Below are 21,528 nucleotides of genomic sequence, written 5' to 3'. Positions count from 1 at the left end.
AATGTTTGGGTTTATTATGGAAATCAACATAAAATTGCATTATCTTTGTTTGTATTTCTACCATTCTGGTCAGGTGGTTGGCTAATTTTAGAACAGGGAGAGCACATCTATGCAATGTTAATGAAGTGCCTCATATACACAAAGGGATGCAAATATCCACTTAGTTACACAAGCTTGCTTGCTTGCATGACTATACATGCATAATATATGCGCTATATAGCCTGCCAATGCATACTGTATGCATGAATGTGTGTTCAGATAGGCTAACTCACACGAGACATGAGACCCTTCGAGCAGCTTAGGCCTGCGCTTCAGTGCGGTTCATGCTGAGTGACACCTGGCAACAATCTTTCAAACATTCACTAATAAAAATGGTTAAGTTGATCTTTTGCCTCAAATATTCACTAATCAAAAATGTTTAAGATGATCTTTTGCCACAAAAAAGGTTCTCTTTTGGCAAAAAAAAAAGAAAAGAAAAAAAAAAAAAAAGAGGCAAACCAGATCACTCATAAACAATTCATGATGACCCTCTACACGTTCCCTCCTCCACAGTCAGACCTACAGTACCTGGAGAAAGCAAGCAGATGGCCATCAGCAGCACATGTTCCTCCTCGTGCAGGTTAAGCTTCTTCAGGCCCACCTGGAACTTCACTAGCGGCTCTAACAGCTCCAGAGTGTGGCCCGCTATAGGAGATACAACACATCATACATACATAAATACACGCACACATCTGTGCAGCATATACAACTAGCTCCATACTACATCACAGAAAGAAGGCCCTCTGGGGAATGTTACCATCCCTTTTACTCATTAATATTTCACTTTGACTCTTGGAATCATCTCTGGTGAGGATTTGTCTTGTATGCATTCTCATTTGTAATCACTAGAAACTTGGGAATTTCTTTTGAGGTGCAAATTTGAATTACAATCAGCTTACATTTTGTTTTTGTTTTTGTTAACATTTGGGGTCTTAAGTGGATGTGTAAATGAAAAGCCATACAAATACTGATCAAACATGCTTACTGATTATGACGACTACATCCATTTTCTCATTTTACAGCCGTGGCTGTGTATTGAACCTCAGACCAAGAATGCTTTGTCAGATTAATCTTTCTAATTAATTATTCAATTGTTTTCTAATTGAATAATTTTCTTATTTCTATTCTGCACTTTATTTAGGCAACAGTCTTACTTCTGACAATATGTTGGTTTGAAAAAGCTTAGTTTAAAAAAAAAGCTTTTCTTGAGAAACATGTTTATACACGCAAAATGAGGTATTGAAGTGTTAAAAATCATGGGCAACAACATACAGTATGTACTACTGATTACTGCATGAGAAAACCTATCTGTATTTCACCTATTGTCATGTTCAGGTCAAGTATACAATGGATATTTTAAGAAGAGTACAACAGAGCTGCGTCTCCTGGTCCAGACGGTGGTTATTTTGTGCAGTGAGCAGGTCAGGAGTGACATTCTTTAGTTGATCCCAGAAAACGGGTTCTTGTTTGAAAGGCAAATGAAAGTCATGCCCATGGGGGCTTCTGCCTCTGCGGATATGTAGGACTGGTTTTGCAGAAATATGTGCATTAGCAACCTTTGCCTATGGGTGTGTATACAAGCCACTGCCAGTAACTTATCTAGACTCCTACACAAAAGATCCAGTCACCTCCTTAACGCCGGGCTGCTTCCTTCAATCTCGAAGTAGGATTGTTAATGTGTAACAAGCACGTCTTTTCTTCAACTATCAGCTGTGAAAAACTGCACAGCAGTCACAGTACATGTGGCAGCATTTAGACTGACCTTTAGTGACATCACTGATCTGGTATTTAAAGTCAGGCGCACCACAGCTCCAAGACATGTCTTCCAGGTTGAAGCTCTGATTTGAGCGCAGCATGATCACCTCAATGGCGCTGGACTTGAGCAGGGCAATCTGGTCCTCCGCAGTCAGCTCCCTGCAGAGAAAGAAATCACCTAATACGTTTGTGTGCCACAAATAGTAAACTCTTAAATCAAATCACCAAACTCTCAAATAATTTAGTGTTGATTATGTTAAACATTACAGAAAAATGATGCAGCCACCGGCAAACAACAAGGAAAGATGCAAACCAAGTACCTTCCCACTCAGTGTACTCTATTACACCGTGTGTGTGTGTGTGTGTGTGTGTGTGTGTGTGTGTGTTTATATCTGAACTTGTCAGTTTCTCATTTGTATATTTCATTACACAGGATTCTGCTTATCAATAATTTACTGACTATGGGTTCAAGGTCAGTCACATTTTATCAGGTATATGGTGTGCATGAAGAAAAAAATAAACATCCACATGTTAATTTATTTTTTCTGCTTCCTGCTGTGATGGGTTACTGTGTATAGAAAACTCATGTGATAAACATTACTGAACCTAAAGACGTTTTAAGCATCATCATTGTCAAATAAAATCCTGCATCTAGTAATGTTATGAAATGTGTTGAAATGTTTATGAAATGAAACGACTGGACCAGCAGGAGAAATAAGCTGAAGGCTTCTAATCTCTAGGGGAGGTCTGGGGTGTTTTTCAGGGCTTAAGAGGGAAGATCATACGCGGACAAACATTCCAAAGGTAATCCAACCACGTCCATCACTCGCTGCCAGTGGGAATGACAACTTTCAAGAAATACAGGCACCGACTCGTTTTAGCCTCGACTTTGGGGTGACCCCCTAGAGCATTTCTCCCTGTCAACACACTGTGAGACAAACACGCTGCAAGGCAACAGTTGCCATGTTCAAAACAATGAAAAAGCTCCAGCCAGCCATCATAATGTTGCCTTTACAGTCACAAATAATGTGCTGGCTTGTGTCTTCTACTGGCATAATCAGGGGACAGACATTAATAATTCTTAAGGATTGTTTTGAACTATTCAAACTTTCACTAAAAGCATTCTTTTCTGTTGTACGTCTGTCATGTGCTCACTGTGAAACTTTGTATATTCATCCTGAAGACAACCTGAGGGTGCACATGTGAGACCGACCGGTGACTGTCGAGCACTAGAGCGGCGTCTTGCTCTGAGGTTAGGCAATCACCTACTAACATACTGAAGTGCTGAACTTCACACGAACAACACGACCATGGCAAATGAATAACCTAGTCCAGCGAAGGAACAACATAACAAACAATGTTCTAATCTGAAGATTTTCCACAAGCTACATGTGATATACAGTCTATCAGTAATCTATGGCCTTTAGACCAGAGGCATTACTGTGGCACAGTATCGACTCATGAGGTAGAAAAACAAGTCGGTGTACAAAGTCTTCAACGCACATTTAGGTAAAGAGTCACTTGGAGATATGCAAATAAAAAATACATGCAAAGAGGATATCTGGAAGTTGTGTCAGTACACCTACGTTTAGGCAAAGATTTTATTCTGCCAGAAGACACTGTTTGGTTACAGGGTTGCAAACAGGTAAGGGGTAAAAAAGGTGAGAACATTGCATGGATAGAGAAAACCTGCCACAAGAAGGGGGGTCCGGGGGTATGCCCCCCTGGGAGAAGACTTTGAAAGATATCGGCTAATTTTTTGCTCATTTCTAGTTACTTTTAAGTATATTTGCATCTGCCTGAAAACTAATTCTAACAGCCATTATGGGATAAAACAATCCTACATAAAACACATAAAGGGAATCAATAGATGTGGGAGCTGAATACAGCAACAAGACAAAAACAAGAAGAATAATTAATATTATTATTAAATTATTATTATTAAAGTTAACACAAGGAACTTTTAAAGGGTTATGAAACAGTCCCATGATGCCTCTATATGACCTACATAAGCACACGAGACCATCAGCGAGAAGATTGGCTATTTCTATATAGTTAGTATTCTAAATGCCTGCTACCAGGTCAGATTTCCCGCGAAATTGGATGAAACGATTTACGGCATGCAGACCGGAAGAGCCTATGTTTACATCACATGTAGCATCGTGGCATGAGGAAGAACAAAGACTTTACTAGGACAGGGGGGGAGGACATTTCTCTTCGCTTGATAAGGTTACAAGTAAAGTTAGACTTCTCGACATGAGAAAAAGAGAGAAAGAGCGCGAGCGAGCTGAGAACACCAGTGAGAGAGCAAGGGGGAGAGAGCGAGAGAGAGCAAGTGGGAGAGGGGGAGAGGGAGAGAGCGGGAGAGGGAGAGAGAGAGAGAATCAGTGAATCTGATTGTTTCACCGCAGTTATGCTCGAAAGCACAAATAAACACGCCCACACTTCCACACAACCCTGCGGGAAGGTGCTGCATTGCCAGATTTGGTATGAATGCAGCCTTACAGGTGTATGAATGGTACGAAAACAAAGTTTACTTTGCCTCACCATCGTCATGTTACAATTATTAATTTTACATAGCCACACAAAGATACATTACTTCATTGCTATACGTCCTGCAAACAGCTGTGTTTAAAAATGGAAAATAGTATTTAAAATAAGTAGCATCTTTCTTTCCCTCGCTTCCAAAACAAATGCACACGCTAGCCAAGATCTTTACAACACAAGGCAGGTGCTCATGAGAAATGCAGTCTTCATTCCGTGAAAACACTACTGTTTTTGTCCACAGGGGCCGCTAAAAGAAATACACCAAAATGACAGTTCCTTGTAGTAACTTTAACACAGGCATGTAAAGCTTACATCTAGTCTATATGCAAAATGACATTAAAAGTAAAATAAATGCATACGTGAATTCAAACATTTGCCTTTGTTTGCTATAATAAAACTAGGAAAAAAATAAGGCTATTACCAGTACGACCGGCCCAGAACTGACTCAAAACTGAATATGTATGCATATAAATGCATCAATATGGCACACTTCGAAGACAAAATTAATAGAGTTAAAATGAACCAATTCTGCATCTAACCCGATGTTAACCTTTCCTGCTTCAGCGTCCAGACCGTAGTCAGGAAGCACAGGGGAGACTTTGTGTTCTGCTCCAGGGTCGAAGCCAAACATTTCTCCGCTCTCTGTTTAGGAGCGGCTGAGATTGTCATTAAAATGAGAATAGCTGGTCCACCTTAAAGGTCAGTCCACCTTTTGTGAGCCTGGTCAACCCATTGTCGCTAACTTTGGGGCTAACCCTCCTCACTTCAATCAGCAGGTGGGAAGCATGACACAGGAACTTGGCTTGGGTCTTGAGGAGTTGTGGCATTTATTCACCGACAGATAGCCTAGACTGTACATGCACTGCACTGCTACCTTCACAGCTATACTGCTAACTGCATACTCATTGCTCTGGTCGCCAGCCTCAACTCTCTCTCTCTCTCGATCTCAAAACAGCGAATTTTGCCGAAAGGTGAGGAGTTTGCATCTCTGGGTTACATAAGCAGGACTATTCCTAATGCAAAATCAACAAAGAAATCCAGTTCAACAGAAATTCCTCTGAAAGACTGAAAGACAGAAGAAAATGTGTCTCTATCTCTATGTCACAGTGTTGTCAGCTGCGAGCTTCAACAAATTACTAAACAAAAAGTGAAAGTCAACCGTAAACTCCAAATGCAATCCAGTACAGATTGGAAACTTACGTAACAAGGACACAGAATTGGCAACATGTAATTATTGCGTTGGAATTATTTGTGCTGACCAACATTTTTTCTTGCCATCCTACATTGGTCATTGTCCAGAATTTAGTGAGACCAGCTTTTGTGCCAGTTTATAAGCCTAGGAATCAAATTTTCCAGACAAGGCATGTTTTTTTTGGGTCAAAATCAGTTATCAACAACTAATGCAGAGTGACACATTGAAAACTCTGACAAAAAGATAAAAGAAGCTCTTCTCACACAAACACACACACACACACACACACACACACACACCTGAACCCGGGGATCATCTTGGCAAAGCCAATAACCTTCTGGATGCTATAGGAGACCAGGTCAGCCAGGTGGGGCAACATGGAGAAGCTGGAGCCCTCTTCCTCACTGGAGTCAGGGCTGCTGCCCTGCTCCTGGTACATCATCAGCAGGTTGTTGAAGTTCATTTTGGTGTCTACTGACTCTGCAGTGAGAAGAATGAATGCAGCAGAAAGGAGACAAGAGAAGAAAAGAGGACAGAAGAGAGTAGAAAAAAAGGGCAAGACAAGTGTTTATATACACACATACATGTAGACACAGCACAGCAATGTCACACTATTCTTTTATTAATACAAATGCTCTGTGCTGAGAGAATGGGGAGAAATCAGAAAACTACAGTAGATAGGGGGCTTGTTGACAGAATGGATTATCTGAAAGAGTGTCAGGTCAGTAGAAATGAGATAAAAGCTTAGATGACAGTCCTGACAACATGTGAAGCATGTAGAGCTAGCTGGGGTTGTTTTGAGTCATTTGTCTCCGCTGATAGTTGGCGGTAAGCCACGTGACTGTGTCTCCTGCTGTGTTCACTCCATTAGTGATGGATGCATTAATTAACTGATGTTTACTAGTAGGAGTCAGGTGTCTACAGGGTGCAGGTTATTCACAGGATTTACACTGGATTCTGAGTAAAGCAGTGTAACAGATTATATAAACCAACGTGCAAACAGCTGAAAAGGAAAAAAATAGCCTGACTTAAGTCAAGCATTAACTCTTTTAATATTATTATTCTTGCTGTTTTCTTATTGTCCTCGAATTGTGTGATAGTTTCCCTTTCTGATGCAAATTAAGTTGTTTTTCTTTAATAAGTCAGTTAATATTTTTAGTGATGTGAAGATCTTTTTTCAATGTAATATTTGATTGAGGAGGATTCTTACAAAAGTGCAACTGTGCATGAAAATCTAGTTTAATTATTTCTTACAGCAATCGATATTTTCACTTGATTTTAAGCGTGTTTTTCTTACCTGGAGAGTGACTGAAGGAGTCAGAGGAGGCATCGGATAGAGAGTGGAGAGAGGCAGCTCTGCTGGCGCTACGTGTCACTGGGCCCTCGCGCACAGGAGGCTAAACAGAAGAAAACAGCACATAGTGAGACCCCAGAACATATTTTAGATTTATACAGAAAAATGCCTCTTTCTACACTCTTCATTTATATGAAAATATAGTAGATCAATTAGAGTTCATTATTCAGATTCTGATTTGAAACAGATTGCTGGTTTGAACGGCCTCTCAAAAAAGAACAAGGTTAAAGAGGAGCTCTAGTAGCCTTGGCGTTAAGACATTGACCATGAGCCACAATGTTCTGTTTCCATCCCGCTGTCATCTCTTTATGGTCTGCTGTATAATAAAGGCATAAAATGCCCAAAATATAATAAAAAACAAATAAATAAAAAAAGAGGTTGAACTGATGGATTTGTGTGGACAGGATGAAAATGTACTGCACCACAGGTTAGATATCTGAGGAGCAGGGGTGTTTGAGGGTAATAAACACAGAGTTTCGGAGGAGAAATGGCTTAAAGGACTGCTGGGTGTGAGGCTGATGTGTAAACCAGACGAAACATGACTGCTGCTGATGGAAGCAGAAATAAGTTCTGATTTGAGAAATCACAACAGTAAAATACTCTGAGTATGCTAGATAACGCATTGCAGAGTAACAAAAGGATCCCAGTGGTCAAAGTAATGTCAATATTGTTATTTCATTGGACTATGGAAGAAACAAACGGTAAACCTAAGGTGGTGTTCTTGTTGATACTGGTCCAACAGAGCTGAAACTGTTAACACTATCATAACAATATCAGCTGTCTTTCTGTTTTTATCTATAACAAGCTATGTGAAATATGTTTGGAATAAGTTATGCTGAATAATGATGATTTGATATCAGGCATCATGGCATTGAGACACGAACCCTAAAACGGCAGAAGTCAGAGTAGGAGTCATCATATGTTTTGTGGTGGGCCTCCACCAACGTGGCGATGACCTGACTCTGCTCCTCAGAAAGCCGGGGCCGCCGTGCCTCCCTCTCCGCTTCGCGCTGTGCCTCCTCATCCTTTCTCCGCTGAATCAGGTCCTTCTTCCTCTGTACTTCCTCATCTGTCAGAATGACTGAAGGCGGGGGGGGGACAAGTGTAAAGAGACAAATCGTTAGGATTTCAGACACAAAAAAAACACACATGGAGAGCACAGTTTTTGCATTAAAATTACATTAATAAAACAATAGGAAACATGTGAGGTAAAGAGACAGTTAAAGATAGTCCGAGTCACATAATTCAGGTGTATCACATCATATATCAGTTGAAGGAACACAGCCTCTAAAGCTTTGCAGTATGTACTTATGTTTTACATTGCAATGACAGCTATGTCAATGTGGTGCAGGGTGGTGGTGGGGAGTTGTTATTCTCTGGAGGAAGAGAATGGGAGGGGACCGGTCCATATGGAGACCCCTGCTGCACTGAACAACTGAGCGCATTGTCTTTGTTCTGTTCGCTCCTTGTTGTTGTAGCCACTGAATTAGCTCACAGACAGAGAGAGAGAAAGAGAGAGCTGGGTCTCAACAACATGCTGCTGTTTTTGCAACAGTTGTGGCAACAGAAGTGCATGCCACTGGCTCCTGTTCATGTACAGTGAATCGCAGTGTCGCTGCCACTACTCTTGAGGTATTCCCACAAACGCTTATTGGGGGGGGGGGGGGGGGGGGGGGGGGATTCAGCTGGCAACGGGTGGCCTTTGCTTAAAAGAGGCCTGTGGACAATATCCGGATATCAGGAGAAAACAAGAAAGATGTACATGCTATTTACAGACAATGAAAATAAACAAGACTGTGTGGAAAGCAGAGACCTCGCTAGATTGTACATAACAGCAGGTGTTTAAACTTCAGATGGAGTATACTTATTGTATACAATGTGGGGAGGTTCCACTAGTTCAAATAGAACATGTAAACACTCTAATGGGGGCAAAGACCCAGGGATACGTGACCTCTGTCCAAATATTACATAATATTTACAAGAGGGACAGTAGGCCCCCAAAACTGCAAACAGCAGTTGTGTAAATTTTTACTATCAATCCAAGAGGAAGAGACAAGATTGAGTTTTTTAATATTTCTGTATATAATGTATAAATATTTTATTAATGTCTAAATTGTGGATGGTGACCTTGGGTTAGTTCAGGACATAGTTTGATCCTTATTCTGCAATGTTGGGCAGCTACAAAAACTGCTGGCCTGATTATCCAACCCAAGCATTTCATACTAATTAATAGAATAAATTATTCTTAGAAACAGGTACTTAATCTAAAAGGGCCAAACTGGGATGAAACAGTCACTATTTAAATAGATACAGTAAACCACATAGTGTAAGGTCAGAGTGATGCCCGTAAGACATATGGGTCACCTGCCATACTTACACTCTTTCATCATGCCAATGTCCACACAGCGTTTGAGCCGGCATGCCTGGCAGTGGCGCCTGTTGTCCTTGGTGATGGTGCAACTGCCGTTAAAGGGACACGTGAAGGACGCTTTGCGCTTCATGCTGCGTCTAAACAAATTATATGCATGTTACAGCCTGTTAAAATACACAGATATTGCAGTTTATATAACATAAGGCTGAGACTTGCTGTAACATAAAAACCATTTAAAATTCCAAGAATTTTCTCAAGTTATTAAGAATCTAGTTACAGCTCAATATGTGTGTCGGAACGTTTGTAACTATGTGGACAATAGAGCTTTGTGCAAAGGATGTGAGTTTAGATGCAGCAGTGCGGCACTTTTGACAGTGTATTGCACAAATAATAATCCTGGTAGAACTGGATAAATATTTTTGTCCTTCAAGTCTGGGGTTGGCTGAAACAGCAAAAATATGGATGCGTGCCAAGGAATCCAGAGTTAGAAGATAAACCTTGCCAAAAGGTGACGCAAAGTGTAATGATTTAGTCAGTGATGGACATGTATGTATGAACGTTTATACACAGTCGTGAGGAAAAACACACATGCTTAGTGAGAGTTCAAACAAGGGCCAGTTCAGGGACGAGGAAGGAGATTATTAAACATCCGTCTATTTCATCCTCTCCCTTTAAATACACTGCCGAGAGGAACAGGCGCAAATGGACGGATACATGAAACGCACACAAACTCACAAAATGATGACTTGCTCTAGTTTTGTCTTAAGTTAAATTGGAAACTTATGTTTGCGTCGATGAGCAGGCAATGGCCGAGGCATTAACTATAGTATTGAGCTCTTTACCTGCTACCGGGCATTAGTATGAACATGAATGCTAACCATAGTTTTGCATGTGCTCTTATGTAACTGTGGGTGGCAATTACATTTAATGTGTGTGAGAGTGTGGGTGGCCGTTACATATGCTAGTTCAGACCTGCGTATGCATGCTAATGTGTATGTGTGTCAATAACTTGGTCAATGTGCATCTTTTTGTTCCCATCAAGGTGGTATGAGCTAGTGTGCTAGCCACACAAAGCATACTAAGCGTGTGTGTACATATCTTTGTGTACTAAATGTGTCCATTTACATTTGACTGTTTGTAACTTCACACACTGGCGCATGTGTTTGTGTACCTGAAAAAACCCTTGCAGCCCTCGCAGGTCATGGCGTTAAAGTGGAAGCCGGTGGCTTTGTCACCGCATACGCCGCAGATCCGAGGAATGTTCCTATCGAACTCATCAGGGGCCAGAGTGGACGTACTCACAACCGTGGGCTCCATCACTAAACAGAGAGAGAGGAAATGGAGAAAGAAAAACAGGAGAGAGAGAGAGAGAGAGAGAAAAAGACAGATGAAACCAGCTCCTTGTTATCCAAACCGTTCACTTACTCAATAACTTTGCCAGCAATGAGCACAAAAAAGGAAAAAAAGAGAAAAAAAAAAATGAATCAGGCTGCCAACTTCTAACATTTGAAGTACAATTAAGTATATTTTCTTAAATTATAGTCTTTTTAATTTTGATGTATTCTGTTTTGCACTAGATATCTGTGAGAAAAATGATCATGAGATTTTTAATAAAGTGATCATGTTTCAACTGCCATCTGTTTTTATCTTATAAAGGTTATTTTAAAAGCCCTACACCAAGTCAGACACATTTCCTGTAACCTCTCTCTCTATGCCAACCAAACTGTGTCCCTTCCTGCACGAGAGACTCAAGTCCACAGTCTACCCTTTGGAGGTGAACTCAACTTCAGTGTTTTTGTCCTGGGGCAAGGAATTGGAGCAATATGAATCAAGTGGAAAAACCCTTGTTCCACTCCAAAATGCTGGATCTGGGTTACATTTGATTACATAGTGCTCTGAGTATCTATTTCACTTAACAGCCTCGTGAGAGGGAGAAAAAAGGCATGTCACCGCAAGGCTAGCATCCTCATAAACAAACAATCACTGTCCTTTTCACAAAGCTCCTTTCTTACTGTTTTCTTTGCTTCCACTGCAGAGTGAAAGCGAAGCAAATGATGGAAGGAGATGGAGAGAAGAGGGAAGGGAGGGGTGTGTAACTAAACCGATACAAACCTCAACAAACTCACAAATCAACAGCCAGAGAGGTAAGGACCCAGCTGAATAATTTAAAATGTTTTGACAGATCACTCCATCATTCACTTCTAATTAACAAAAAAAAAAAAAAGCTTAAAGTCCTCCTGTAAATGCAAAACCTGTATTCTTATTTCTGTTGTTTTTCTACTCAGTACAACCGTGAATGTAAATAATATGCCTTTAAACCAAAGTGTGCTCCTGACCAATTCTATTAACAGGACATTTAGTTCTTATTTAAACCAAAGGTCAAAAGAAGAAAGCAAACAGAGCATCTAGTCATTGCCTTACTGCTGCAGGCATCACGGACAGCAGTAGCTCAAGCATTTACAGCATGTTGACGTCTTGGATCACGGCACCACATGCTCCGACCAGGAACATCTGATACGACGAGGTTACGGTACAGTGAAACAGTAAGCCTACACACAACTGGAAGTAGCAGCAACTAACAGCAAATATTTGTGGAGGGAATTCAGCAAATGGGTTGAACAGAACTCTGATAAACAACAGACCACAGAGAAACTTGTAGGTTGATGGGAAAACACTTCAGACTGCTTGGCCACATCACTGAGCTCCTGAAGCCGTGAGCTCTGGCCAGTTGATGTAAAGAAAACTCTGAGCAGACAAGTCATTTTTTTCACATTATACAGAGGGAAAAAAAAAACAGACACAGCAGATTAAATCTACATTGTTAAGCCTAACGAATACAACATTTTAATTGCACTTGACAAAGTATTAAGTATCAACTCTGCACAGTGATTCTAAAAGTTTCTGCGAGCACTGTTTTGTTTTGTTATGATGACCAACTAGCCTCTAGTGACAGAATAGGCAAGGGTGTGTCCTAAACTCTCTTGTTTTCCCTGATTTTCTCAGTGTAGAACTTGTTTCTTTCTCTTCCACTCACCCTTTCACACATCCCTCGTCTTTTCAAGAGCAGAGGTAAAGTACACACGGTGAGTCAAAGGTCGTTAAAAATGACATACTAGGCTACATGGGCTGCACGTTTAAAAGGTGACTTCTTGAAGAATTAAACCGTGGAATAAAAGTAAATCATCACTCATATTCCTTCATGACAATATCACAACAGGGTTTATCTATGGCCACATCAAGATAAAGCCTCTAGGCTATTCACTGTATGATAACACTTGCCATCCAGGTGATGTAATATGAATGGGCACAGGTTTTACATTTCAAGCATTCACACTCTTTGTAGCCTGTGCTGCTAATGTGAGTTGTTACCCTGCCGGCCAAGACTCTCAGGCTATTTGGATTTTCTCTGTCTAAGCAACAACATTATAAAATACACACTTAAACAGGAGATTTCCAATGCAAACTGAATTATCTCATTTTTACAGCTGAGGTTTACACAAAGCTTCCTGGGTAAACCCCAGAAGTTGCAGCTTTATTAGTGTCGTGGTTCTTTAATGAAACAGTTTTCATGGAAAAATACAACTTTAATATAAAAGGCCTAAAGTTCGGTTCCTGATTATTTTCTTTATTAATTGTTATGAAATGTTAGAAAATAGTGAAAAAATGGCATTCACAGTTTCTCAGAGGCCACGGTGATGTCTTCTATTTGCTTGTTTTGTCTGACTGAACCTAAAATGTTAAGATATTCAAATTACTGTCATATATGACAAGGTCAGACAGCAAATTGTCACATTTGAGAAGCTGGAACCAAAGAACAATTGGCATTTTAGCTTGAAAAATGACAAAAAAAAACGATGAATCGATTATCAAAATAGCTGCCGATTAATTTTGCTGATCAATTAATAGACTTATTGTTGCAGCTCTAACCTAAAACACTTGCTAAATGACAGGATGGCCAATTCCGCTTTCACACAATTGGGACATAAACAAGACAACCAAGAGTTGTAGTAGAGTTGTAGTTGTAGTAGTCAAACCACCATTGTAGTTGCCCACCTGTGTTCCACACTTCTGGGATGTCTGTTATCAAAAATTTTAGATTTTTGTAGAGTGAATAGTTGTACAAGTTGACCTGTAAACATGAAATTCATGAAGTATCGCAACCAAAAAAAGACTCCCCAAACCCCCCCCCCCCCCCCCCCCCCCAAATTATGCCTGGCCCAAGACATTAGTCCTGTTAGTCATTTCTCATATACAGTATTAAAATGAGTCCTTCTAGAGGTGTGCTGATATTTTGAAAGACACATAATCAATATATGGATAACCTTTATAATCTAACAAGAAAAGTGCTGTATCTATGGCTGGTTAAAACATACTAAATCCTTTAAGCAGGTGTTATTTATTAGCTACATAAAGCATAATATGTGTTTTGGTGCATGTAGGCAAACTAATCCCAGCAGACATTTACACTCATCACTCACAGTAAACCAACAGGGAAAACACCCATTTACCTTACAACATCATCAACTGATCAGTGAAGTCAGTCCTCTGTGATTCCATTCAGCCTTGACAGGCCATTACACTAAATGCACAGTAGTATTGAGAGAGCTCTAAATAATGCATCAGGTTATTAGACCAGATCTGTACTCATTCCAGTCTCGGGCACGCAACACAAGGGAACAGCTTTGAGCTTTGGGCTTCTACTGAATGTCTCACTCTTGAATGATGTACATATTGTGTGTATGACTTTCGGCAGCATCAATCAAATTTGCCATCACCGTAATAACGCAGTAAATATTACTCATAGAGCCACTTCCTTGTGTGTTACATAAAGCCAAAGGATAAAACAGTAATACTGTGATTTCTGATTGCTTGCAGGGTTGAGTCCTGCTCCATAACAGGCGACCACTTTTGAATTTTTCACCTGACGGCTGGCTAATAGAAGCCGCTATGTACTGTATAATTACAAAATTTTATGAGAAGCATCTAAAACCAATGTGCTTGTTGTAGCTTGTACACAGATAAATTTACCAATTAGGGAATTACTGCCATGTGTTTTGATTTGTGCATTGCAGCGGGAGGGATGTTATGAACTGCCACTGACTGTATTAGCTGAACAACTTTGAGTCCAACAACTTTTGGAGCTGACAACTGTTGGACCCCTTACGCATGCTACATAACTGCAACATCCACGGTTCAGTGCCAGCAGCGGACTGTGTGTTGTTCCTCATCTCCCTCTCGCTCTTCCCTTTCCTGTCATCTCTCTAATTTTGCTATCTAATAAAAAAGAATTAAAAATGCCCAAACAAATCTTTTTTTAAAAAATTCGATGTTGGGAAATTAATCTGAATAATAATTAACCCACTGAAACTCTGGTAAAAAGGCAACAATGTAGCACAATGCTGGTTGACCCTAAAACCAAACACGTCTGAAAATCTTTATGAAAAAGTTTTGTAGCTATTCAGTCATGTCACTGACTGTTCATTTATGTAGATCACATCGTAAAACTATCTAGTTTAATACTTGCTTTAACATAATGATCTTTGATAAATTGACCTTTGTTTTGTTGCTTTTTTTCCTATTATTATATTTCTCATATTTTCTTTTGGCTAAAACTTTAACTCAAACAACTGTTGAACTTCTTTTTCTGTTTGTTTTTTCCACAAAAATCAAAGTTCCTGAAATATTTTGACTGCAGGGGCCATAGTGCTGGCTCCTGAAGAAGTCTCTACTTCTGAGATAGGACTTGGTCCAAGAACTATTAATGTGTAGTTTTGTAGTACTGAATGTCACTGACTGGTCAAACACAAGCCTCCAAGACTGCAATTACATATACAGCTTTAATTCACACAGAAACAAGCACTGTTTCTGTCTAGTAAAAATATTAGTACTTGGAATGGGAACTTCTTGTAATGTCATTGATGTTAACACAATGTAGCCGACTTCCAGGCTACTCTATACAAAAGAAAGAAAGAGACAGAGAGAGAGAGAGAGAGAGACAGAGAGAGAGAGAGAGACAGAGAAAGAGAGAGAGAGAAAGTAGACAGTAAATGAGAAAAAACATTTCTCTTCATTTCCTAATTGTTTCAAAGGGGTTATGTACTACAAGAAAAAAATAACCAGGAATCACACAACAGCTTTGGAGATAGAGATGGTCAGGTTTTTTCCAATAATAAAAAGGATACAGAGGATAAAACAAGGATTATCATAGTCAGTGAGTGACACTGCCATCCTCGTGAAGTGGAAAGCTTCTGAGCGTAATTAAGGTAGCTCATTTCAACCACATGACTTGTATGAGTAGGAGTAAGCCTATACCAGCGGAAGGAGTCAAATATCTTAAACATGAGCAACTTCTACCAGATTTTGAAGGCGGCAACATTGGTTTATGTAAAATACTTTGAATTCCTTAAGTTGCCAGGGCTGTTTATCGAATGCTCTCTCTCAAAACACTGGTAACAGTGTACATGAGTGATTTCATAGCTTTGTGCTCAGTTGAACCACTTCATACTTAGTAAGTACAAACATGCATGTTTAACATTGTACTATGCTAATGAGAAATGAACAATTTCTCAAATTCAAAGGAACTGTTCTGCAATAGAGCAATTCCCTCTGGCTTCTGTGATCTTCACACCATGTTGCTACTGAAACATCACACAGTAGTAGGACTGCAATTAACAATTATTTTCATAATTGATAAATCTGCTGATTATTTCTTAATTAATGTTTTGTCTGTAAAATGTTGGAAAATTGTGAAAAGTGCCTGTTGCCTTGTTTTGTTTGACTCACTATCCAAAATTCAAAGAAAATCAAATTACTATCATGTTTTATAAAGAAAAGCATGAAATCACCACATTTAGGAAGATGAAACCAACTAATGTGTGCATTTTTGCATTAAAAATTGCTCAAACGATTACTCCATTATCAAAATAATGGCTGATCAATTTTCAGTCCATCGACTTAATTGTTTAAATCGACTAATCTTTGCAGCTCTACGTGGCTGACAATGTTTTCACTATGCTTATGTGTCAATAACGCCTCACTACACAGATAGTTCAGTTGAGCTCTCATCTACTGCTCTCTAAATGGCTGTTTGCTGTTAGCAGTCAGAGAGAGGAAGCGCCAGCCCACAAGAGAAAGCAGTGAGAGTAGTGTGGGAGGAGAGAGTGATGCACGACAGAGTCAGACCAGGGAGGAGTGGGGTGGAAGGGATGCTGGAGAGATGGAGTGATAATATAGATATATACATAGATGCAGCAGGTGAGGGAGGGGTCACCTCTTTGTCACAGTGACTTTCTGTGTCACACAGCCCCGTTGTAGCCTGCTGGATGCTGTGGATATGAGTGAGAAGTGGTATGAGGAGCGGGCACGCAGCCGTGGCCCAGAGAGGAACCATCAACACAAACAGCCTGTTTTTGTTATTTAAAAAGCGGGCTAAAAATACACAGTCATAAGCCACTTCAATTACTGGCTAAATATAAATAAATGTCTCATCTCTGACAGCTCCTCATCTTCAGAAGTATCTGGGGAAAAAGCAATTTGCTTTTCATGTTGGAGTCACATTTATAGTAAGATTTATTTCTGTTGTTCCGGCTTCATCTTCATTTAAAAATTGAGGAGCTGATTTTGGTTTTACATGCGCGCGTGTGTGTGTGTGTGTGTGTGTGTGTGTGTGTGTGTGTGTGGGTTTATCCATGTGACTGGATAAATCTCTTGGTTGGCCAACTAAATTCTATGAATGAGAAAGACTGATGTATTTATTTTGATTTAATTAATCTTAATGCAAATCTATTTTGGACTGGAATCTTGTTGGTTCAAGGCACTGGATGTGGTGGATTTGGTAGGCAGGGGCTAGCCCCATGTGACGACCACCACACCCCCTGCCCACCCAATGAGTAATACTTCTTAAGCTTTTGAGGTTTGTTGGAGTGATTGAACAAAATCCAACAATGTAATAACTAGGGCTGCAACTAATGCTTATATTCATTATTGATTTATCTCACAATTGCTTTCTTGATCAAAGGATAGAATGTGAAAAAATAATAAAAATGACTCATGATTTCCTACAGCCCATGATGATGATGATGATGATGATGATGATAATGATGATATTATCATTCGACTGATCAATGATGAAGGTGAAAAAGCCTGAAAGACTGGAATTTGGCAATCTGAGAGACACAGCGGCAGTGGCCGATGAGCAAGAGATGAGGCCTGCTGTAATTATGTGCTACACCACAAACTGACTCTAGCTTCTCATTTTAACTGGGTGGTGAAAGCTGCAAAATAAAGACATTACCCTTACTTTGCTGGTGTAGCCGGAGGAGAGGCTAGGGAGTTTCCCCCTTCTTTTAACCCAACAAACTAGCCGATGGAGAACAAATGCTACTTAGCATGCAGTGGAGCAGTGACTCATCTTTTCCTCTTTTGATTTATTCACATCATGGCTGAAATGACGTGCATGTGTCTAATAATCCAGGGACTGACATTAGAACTGGTCCCAGGTTGGAATTGAAGACATCACACTGTCTGCAGAAGCCTTAATGTTAAAAGCTAATAGTTTGTCAATTATTTAAGTGGCCATATTATGCTTTTTGTGATTTTATATCATTTATATACTGTTATGATGTTGGATTTCTATGTTAAACATGGTCTAAGTTCCAAAACTTCAGGTTAAAGTATGTAGGAATGCTCCCTGCAAGTCAAAAGTCCAGGCTTCAACCTGCTCTGAACGCCTCATTTGCAATGATTTTTTCTACTTTGCTGACGAGCTGACGTCAGCTTGTAGCACACGACCATAAATTTCCATCCATTCCATAGCCTTGGTTGCTAAGGTTTTTCCATGTGTTGTTTGCACTGTGTCCACTATGGCTGTAGTCAACCAAAGTGGGGAGTGCACAGTAAACTCGGCAGTCACACATTTCTCTGTTCTGTGTTTCTCTGTTTTGTGTCTTCAGGTTAGGCTAACCCATTGTTGCTAACTTTGGAGCTAACACCCTTTACTTTTCCAGCACTTGGGGAAACAACAGACGTGACTTTTTAGCATTTATTAACTGACACACTGTAGTCTGTACTGTACATTTACTGCCAGACTGACAACTTACTACTAACCTTTTCCTCTGCTCCGCTCGCATTCACCGTCACTTCTCTGCCGCTCTTTCCACTCGCTACGCAAACATACTCCTTAATGGAGCCACGCTACCAGTGGTTTCCCAGGCAATGACACAGAGGTTGACTCACGTACTGGAACAGCACCGCAGAGACTCCCAAACGCTATCAATTTCCGAATGAATGTCCATTCATTCGGAAATTGATATCAAATGTTAAAAAACATTTTTTTTGGCCTGGCGGGGGTTTTCGTTGTGTCATTATGGAGAAACACAGATTGAGTAAATGTTGAATACAGTTAGACCCAGCAGTCTCCATTAGGTTGGGTGAGTTCAAAGTTGTGAAAATAACGGGGGTGTTTTGAATACAACCCCGTTTTCACAGGTAATTTGTTAGTCTGTCCCTCCCGCCGCCTGAAATAATGGATTAATCCTGGAGAGCTATTGATGTAGCACTTTTCTCCTTATGAAAATAACATGGAGATTATTCGAACAATGAGAATTTTGTTGGACGAGAGCATATCGATCGACTAATCGACCGGCAGACAACAGCCCTAGTGTCCACTTTCATAATTTACATCGGATTGCGGATCAGAGTCGCCCGTGACGCAGCTTCTGGAAGCTAACCAATCAGAACAGAGCAGGCCCATCGGGAAGGGGGAGACAGGAGCTAAAACTGCCTGTTTCAGACAGAGGCTGAACTGAGAGGCTGTGTAAAGGGCCAGTATAACATAAATAAGGAGTTTTTTTCTTTACTGTAAATCATGAAAAGATATTCCAGTAGAGCCCCAGAATATAAATAAACCTGGAAATGTGCATAATATGTCCCCTATTTTTTAAGATAAACGGTCTAATGCTGCTGGAAGTCTAGGCTGAATTAAGAACAACATGTCTGAAAAACAGCCATATAACCAAATACCCATAACAAAGGGTCTAACCTACACTACATAAAACTGAGGTGATTAAATAGTCATAAATTAACACTTTGCAAGTTTTTATCTACCAATGAAGTTGATGAAATATCCCACCAAAGTTTGTTTGTGATATCCTCAGAAGATGACATAACTGACTTATCGGCGCGAACTGTTTGCACCATCTGCATCCTGGTTTCCCAAATGGATACCTCTAACTTTCACTTTCTAATTAGTTGATGAAGATGTCAGTCAATGCAAAATTGAATCTCAATTACAGATGGTGTGAACCTGAGGAACAGAGAGCAGAGACTTGTAAAGCGCTACTATGAGAAATAGTAACACTTCATGCAGATGTTGCATGATGAGCGCTACTTTATAATATAGTCATTCAAAAATCTGTGTATTCCTGCTGCAGTTACTGTATCTACAGGGAATGAGCTGCTGTGAGATATTCATAAAGGGATAAGTGCCAAGTTGGCCCATGGCAGGACTCCAATACCACTCATAAGGTAGCTTATTTCCTTCTGTTCTACTCGGCATTTCATTTCCAGCTGCACCATTGTCTGAGTATATGATTACCAAACAGTAAAGTGGCCATTGGTTTTCCTTGTCAGGTGCCCTGTTACTTACCAGAAAACACCTAAATGAGACTTCAGCTGTGAAAAAGATTTGGAGCGCAGCCCAGATGTTAGATTAACTTTCATCAAAGTCAATATCAAGTTCACCGACGCCCACCATCTAACAAACCTAATTAAGTGGTGCCATTAGGACCTGGGCGTTTAAATGAAATGTGATTGAAGACGGAACAAGTTATAACAAAGTGGGCAAAGAGGAGGATCCAGACAGCATTTCGAGGAGGCATCATTTTAACTGCACACAGACATGCAGAAGAGAGAGGGGAAAGGGGGAAATAAAAAACCTCTGGCATCACGTCCCAAGAATGTCAGCAATGAACTTACAGACCACATCCCAACACACAAGAGTCAGAGTCAGAATCACATCCAGACCTATAACAGCACTGGAAGAAAGAGAGGGATTGCTGTGGAACGCCTGAGTGAAAGAAGGAGGCCCTCTCGGAGAGTCCAATGAGCATCCTCCTTCTACATCACATGACGCAATCCTGCAAATGGTTCTGAAATTGTTACATGCTGCCAAAAGTTTCTCTTAAAGGGAAAAAAAAAGAGAGAGTGAAAGAGTGAGAGAAAGATATAAAGGAGGAGATAGAGAGAGATAGACAGAGAGAGAGAGAGAGAGAGAAGACAGGGAGAAGTTGTGGAGAGAGTTGGAGGGAGAAGGGAGAAAACATAAGGCGATGTGTTTTACTGCATACCTCGGGCTGGGTCACTACGAGTACAGAAGAGACATAAAACAAATCAGATCTGGAATGACCCGGGCTGCAGAGAGAACTGGGCTACAATGTAAATACACGGGCGCCTGATTCACACGTAGAAACACAATAATTGCAGAAAAGAGAGTGAAGAAGGGAAATGTTAAAGCGGCAGGAAGGTGGGGGTGAAAAAAACAAGTACCATTAAAAAGAAAACATGATCTGGAACTTGTGACAGAAGAAGTTTAATTACAATCTGCTTGATGTTTAGAATTTTCTTTAGAAAAAAAAAAAAAAAGACAATACATAGGGAGAGCAAATAGAGGAAAGAGAACAATGGACAAAAAGAGACAATGTGGACCTAACAACAACAAAGTAGACAAACTGAGTCTGTAATGCAGCTAAACAACTGGCTGAGCAGACTAGTCCAGTCCTGTCCCTTCGCTTCCCTCTCTCATTCTCCCTCCCGCAGCCTCCATGAGTCTATCTCATGCTCTTTTCCTATGATCACAGGGAGCATGTTACAGCAACAGTAATAGCACATGACAAGGTGACCTGTGCCCCACACAGGATGGGCTAAACTGGGGTGGAGGGGGTGGGGGGTCCCATGTCCCGTGTCCAAACCTATGGTCTCTGCACCACTCCCCCCCCTGCCCCGGCCCCACTGCTGGCCTGCAAGGGGAGAGAGAGCCAGTGACGGCAGCCTGCCCCCTTATGCTGGGCCCCTTGCTGGACTCTGGAGAGGGGAAAGAGACGAGGCAGGGAGAGGCCCACTCAAACACACACCGAAAGTCCTGTTTATGTCTATGCCGAATTTGACAGAGAATGCACATTCTCAAGCACACACAGTCATGCACACACTGGACCAACTGGACAGAACCGGACAGACAACCGACATGTGGGTGAAACGGGTGCAAAACGCACACAA

General features: G+C 40.6%; 1 protein-coding gene across 4 annotated transcripts in view; it reads right to left on the bottom strand.

The window, feature by feature from the left end:
- The window catches only part of LOC121894132 (vitamin D3 receptor B), a 30,723-nt gene that overhangs the window by 5,924 nt on the left and 3,271 nt on the right, over positions 1-21,528 (bottom strand). For all 4 annotated transcript variants that reach the window (XR_006095485.1, XM_042406500.1, XM_042406501.1 and 1 more), the window contains 7 exons: positions 10,430-10,577; positions 9,265-9,395; positions 7,772-7,968; positions 6,831-6,930; positions 5,833-6,013; positions 1,802-1,953; positions 568-684 (listed from right to left, as the gene is read on the bottom strand). Coding sequence is in view for 3 of the 4 variants with exons in the window: in XM_042406500.1 (XP_042262434.1) it covers positions 568-684; positions 1,802-1,953; positions 5,833-6,013; positions 6,831-6,930; positions 7,772-7,968; positions 9,265-9,395; positions 10,430-10,575 (1,024 nt within the window). In the remaining variant the exon portion in view is untranslated. The remainder of the gene's footprint in view (positions 1-567; positions 685-1,801; positions 1,954-5,832; positions 6,014-6,830; positions 6,931-7,771; positions 7,969-9,264; positions 9,396-10,429; positions 10,578-21,528) is intronic.

This window comes from Thunnus maccoyii, chromosome 3 (genome assembly GCF_910596095.1).
Source record: "Thunnus maccoyii chromosome 3, fThuMac1.1, whole genome shotgun sequence".
Classification (NCBI taxonomy): Eukaryota; Metazoa; Chordata; class Actinopteri; order Scombriformes; family Scombridae; genus Thunnus; species Thunnus maccoyii.
This window is presented reverse-complemented; position numbering and strand designations above follow the sequence as displayed.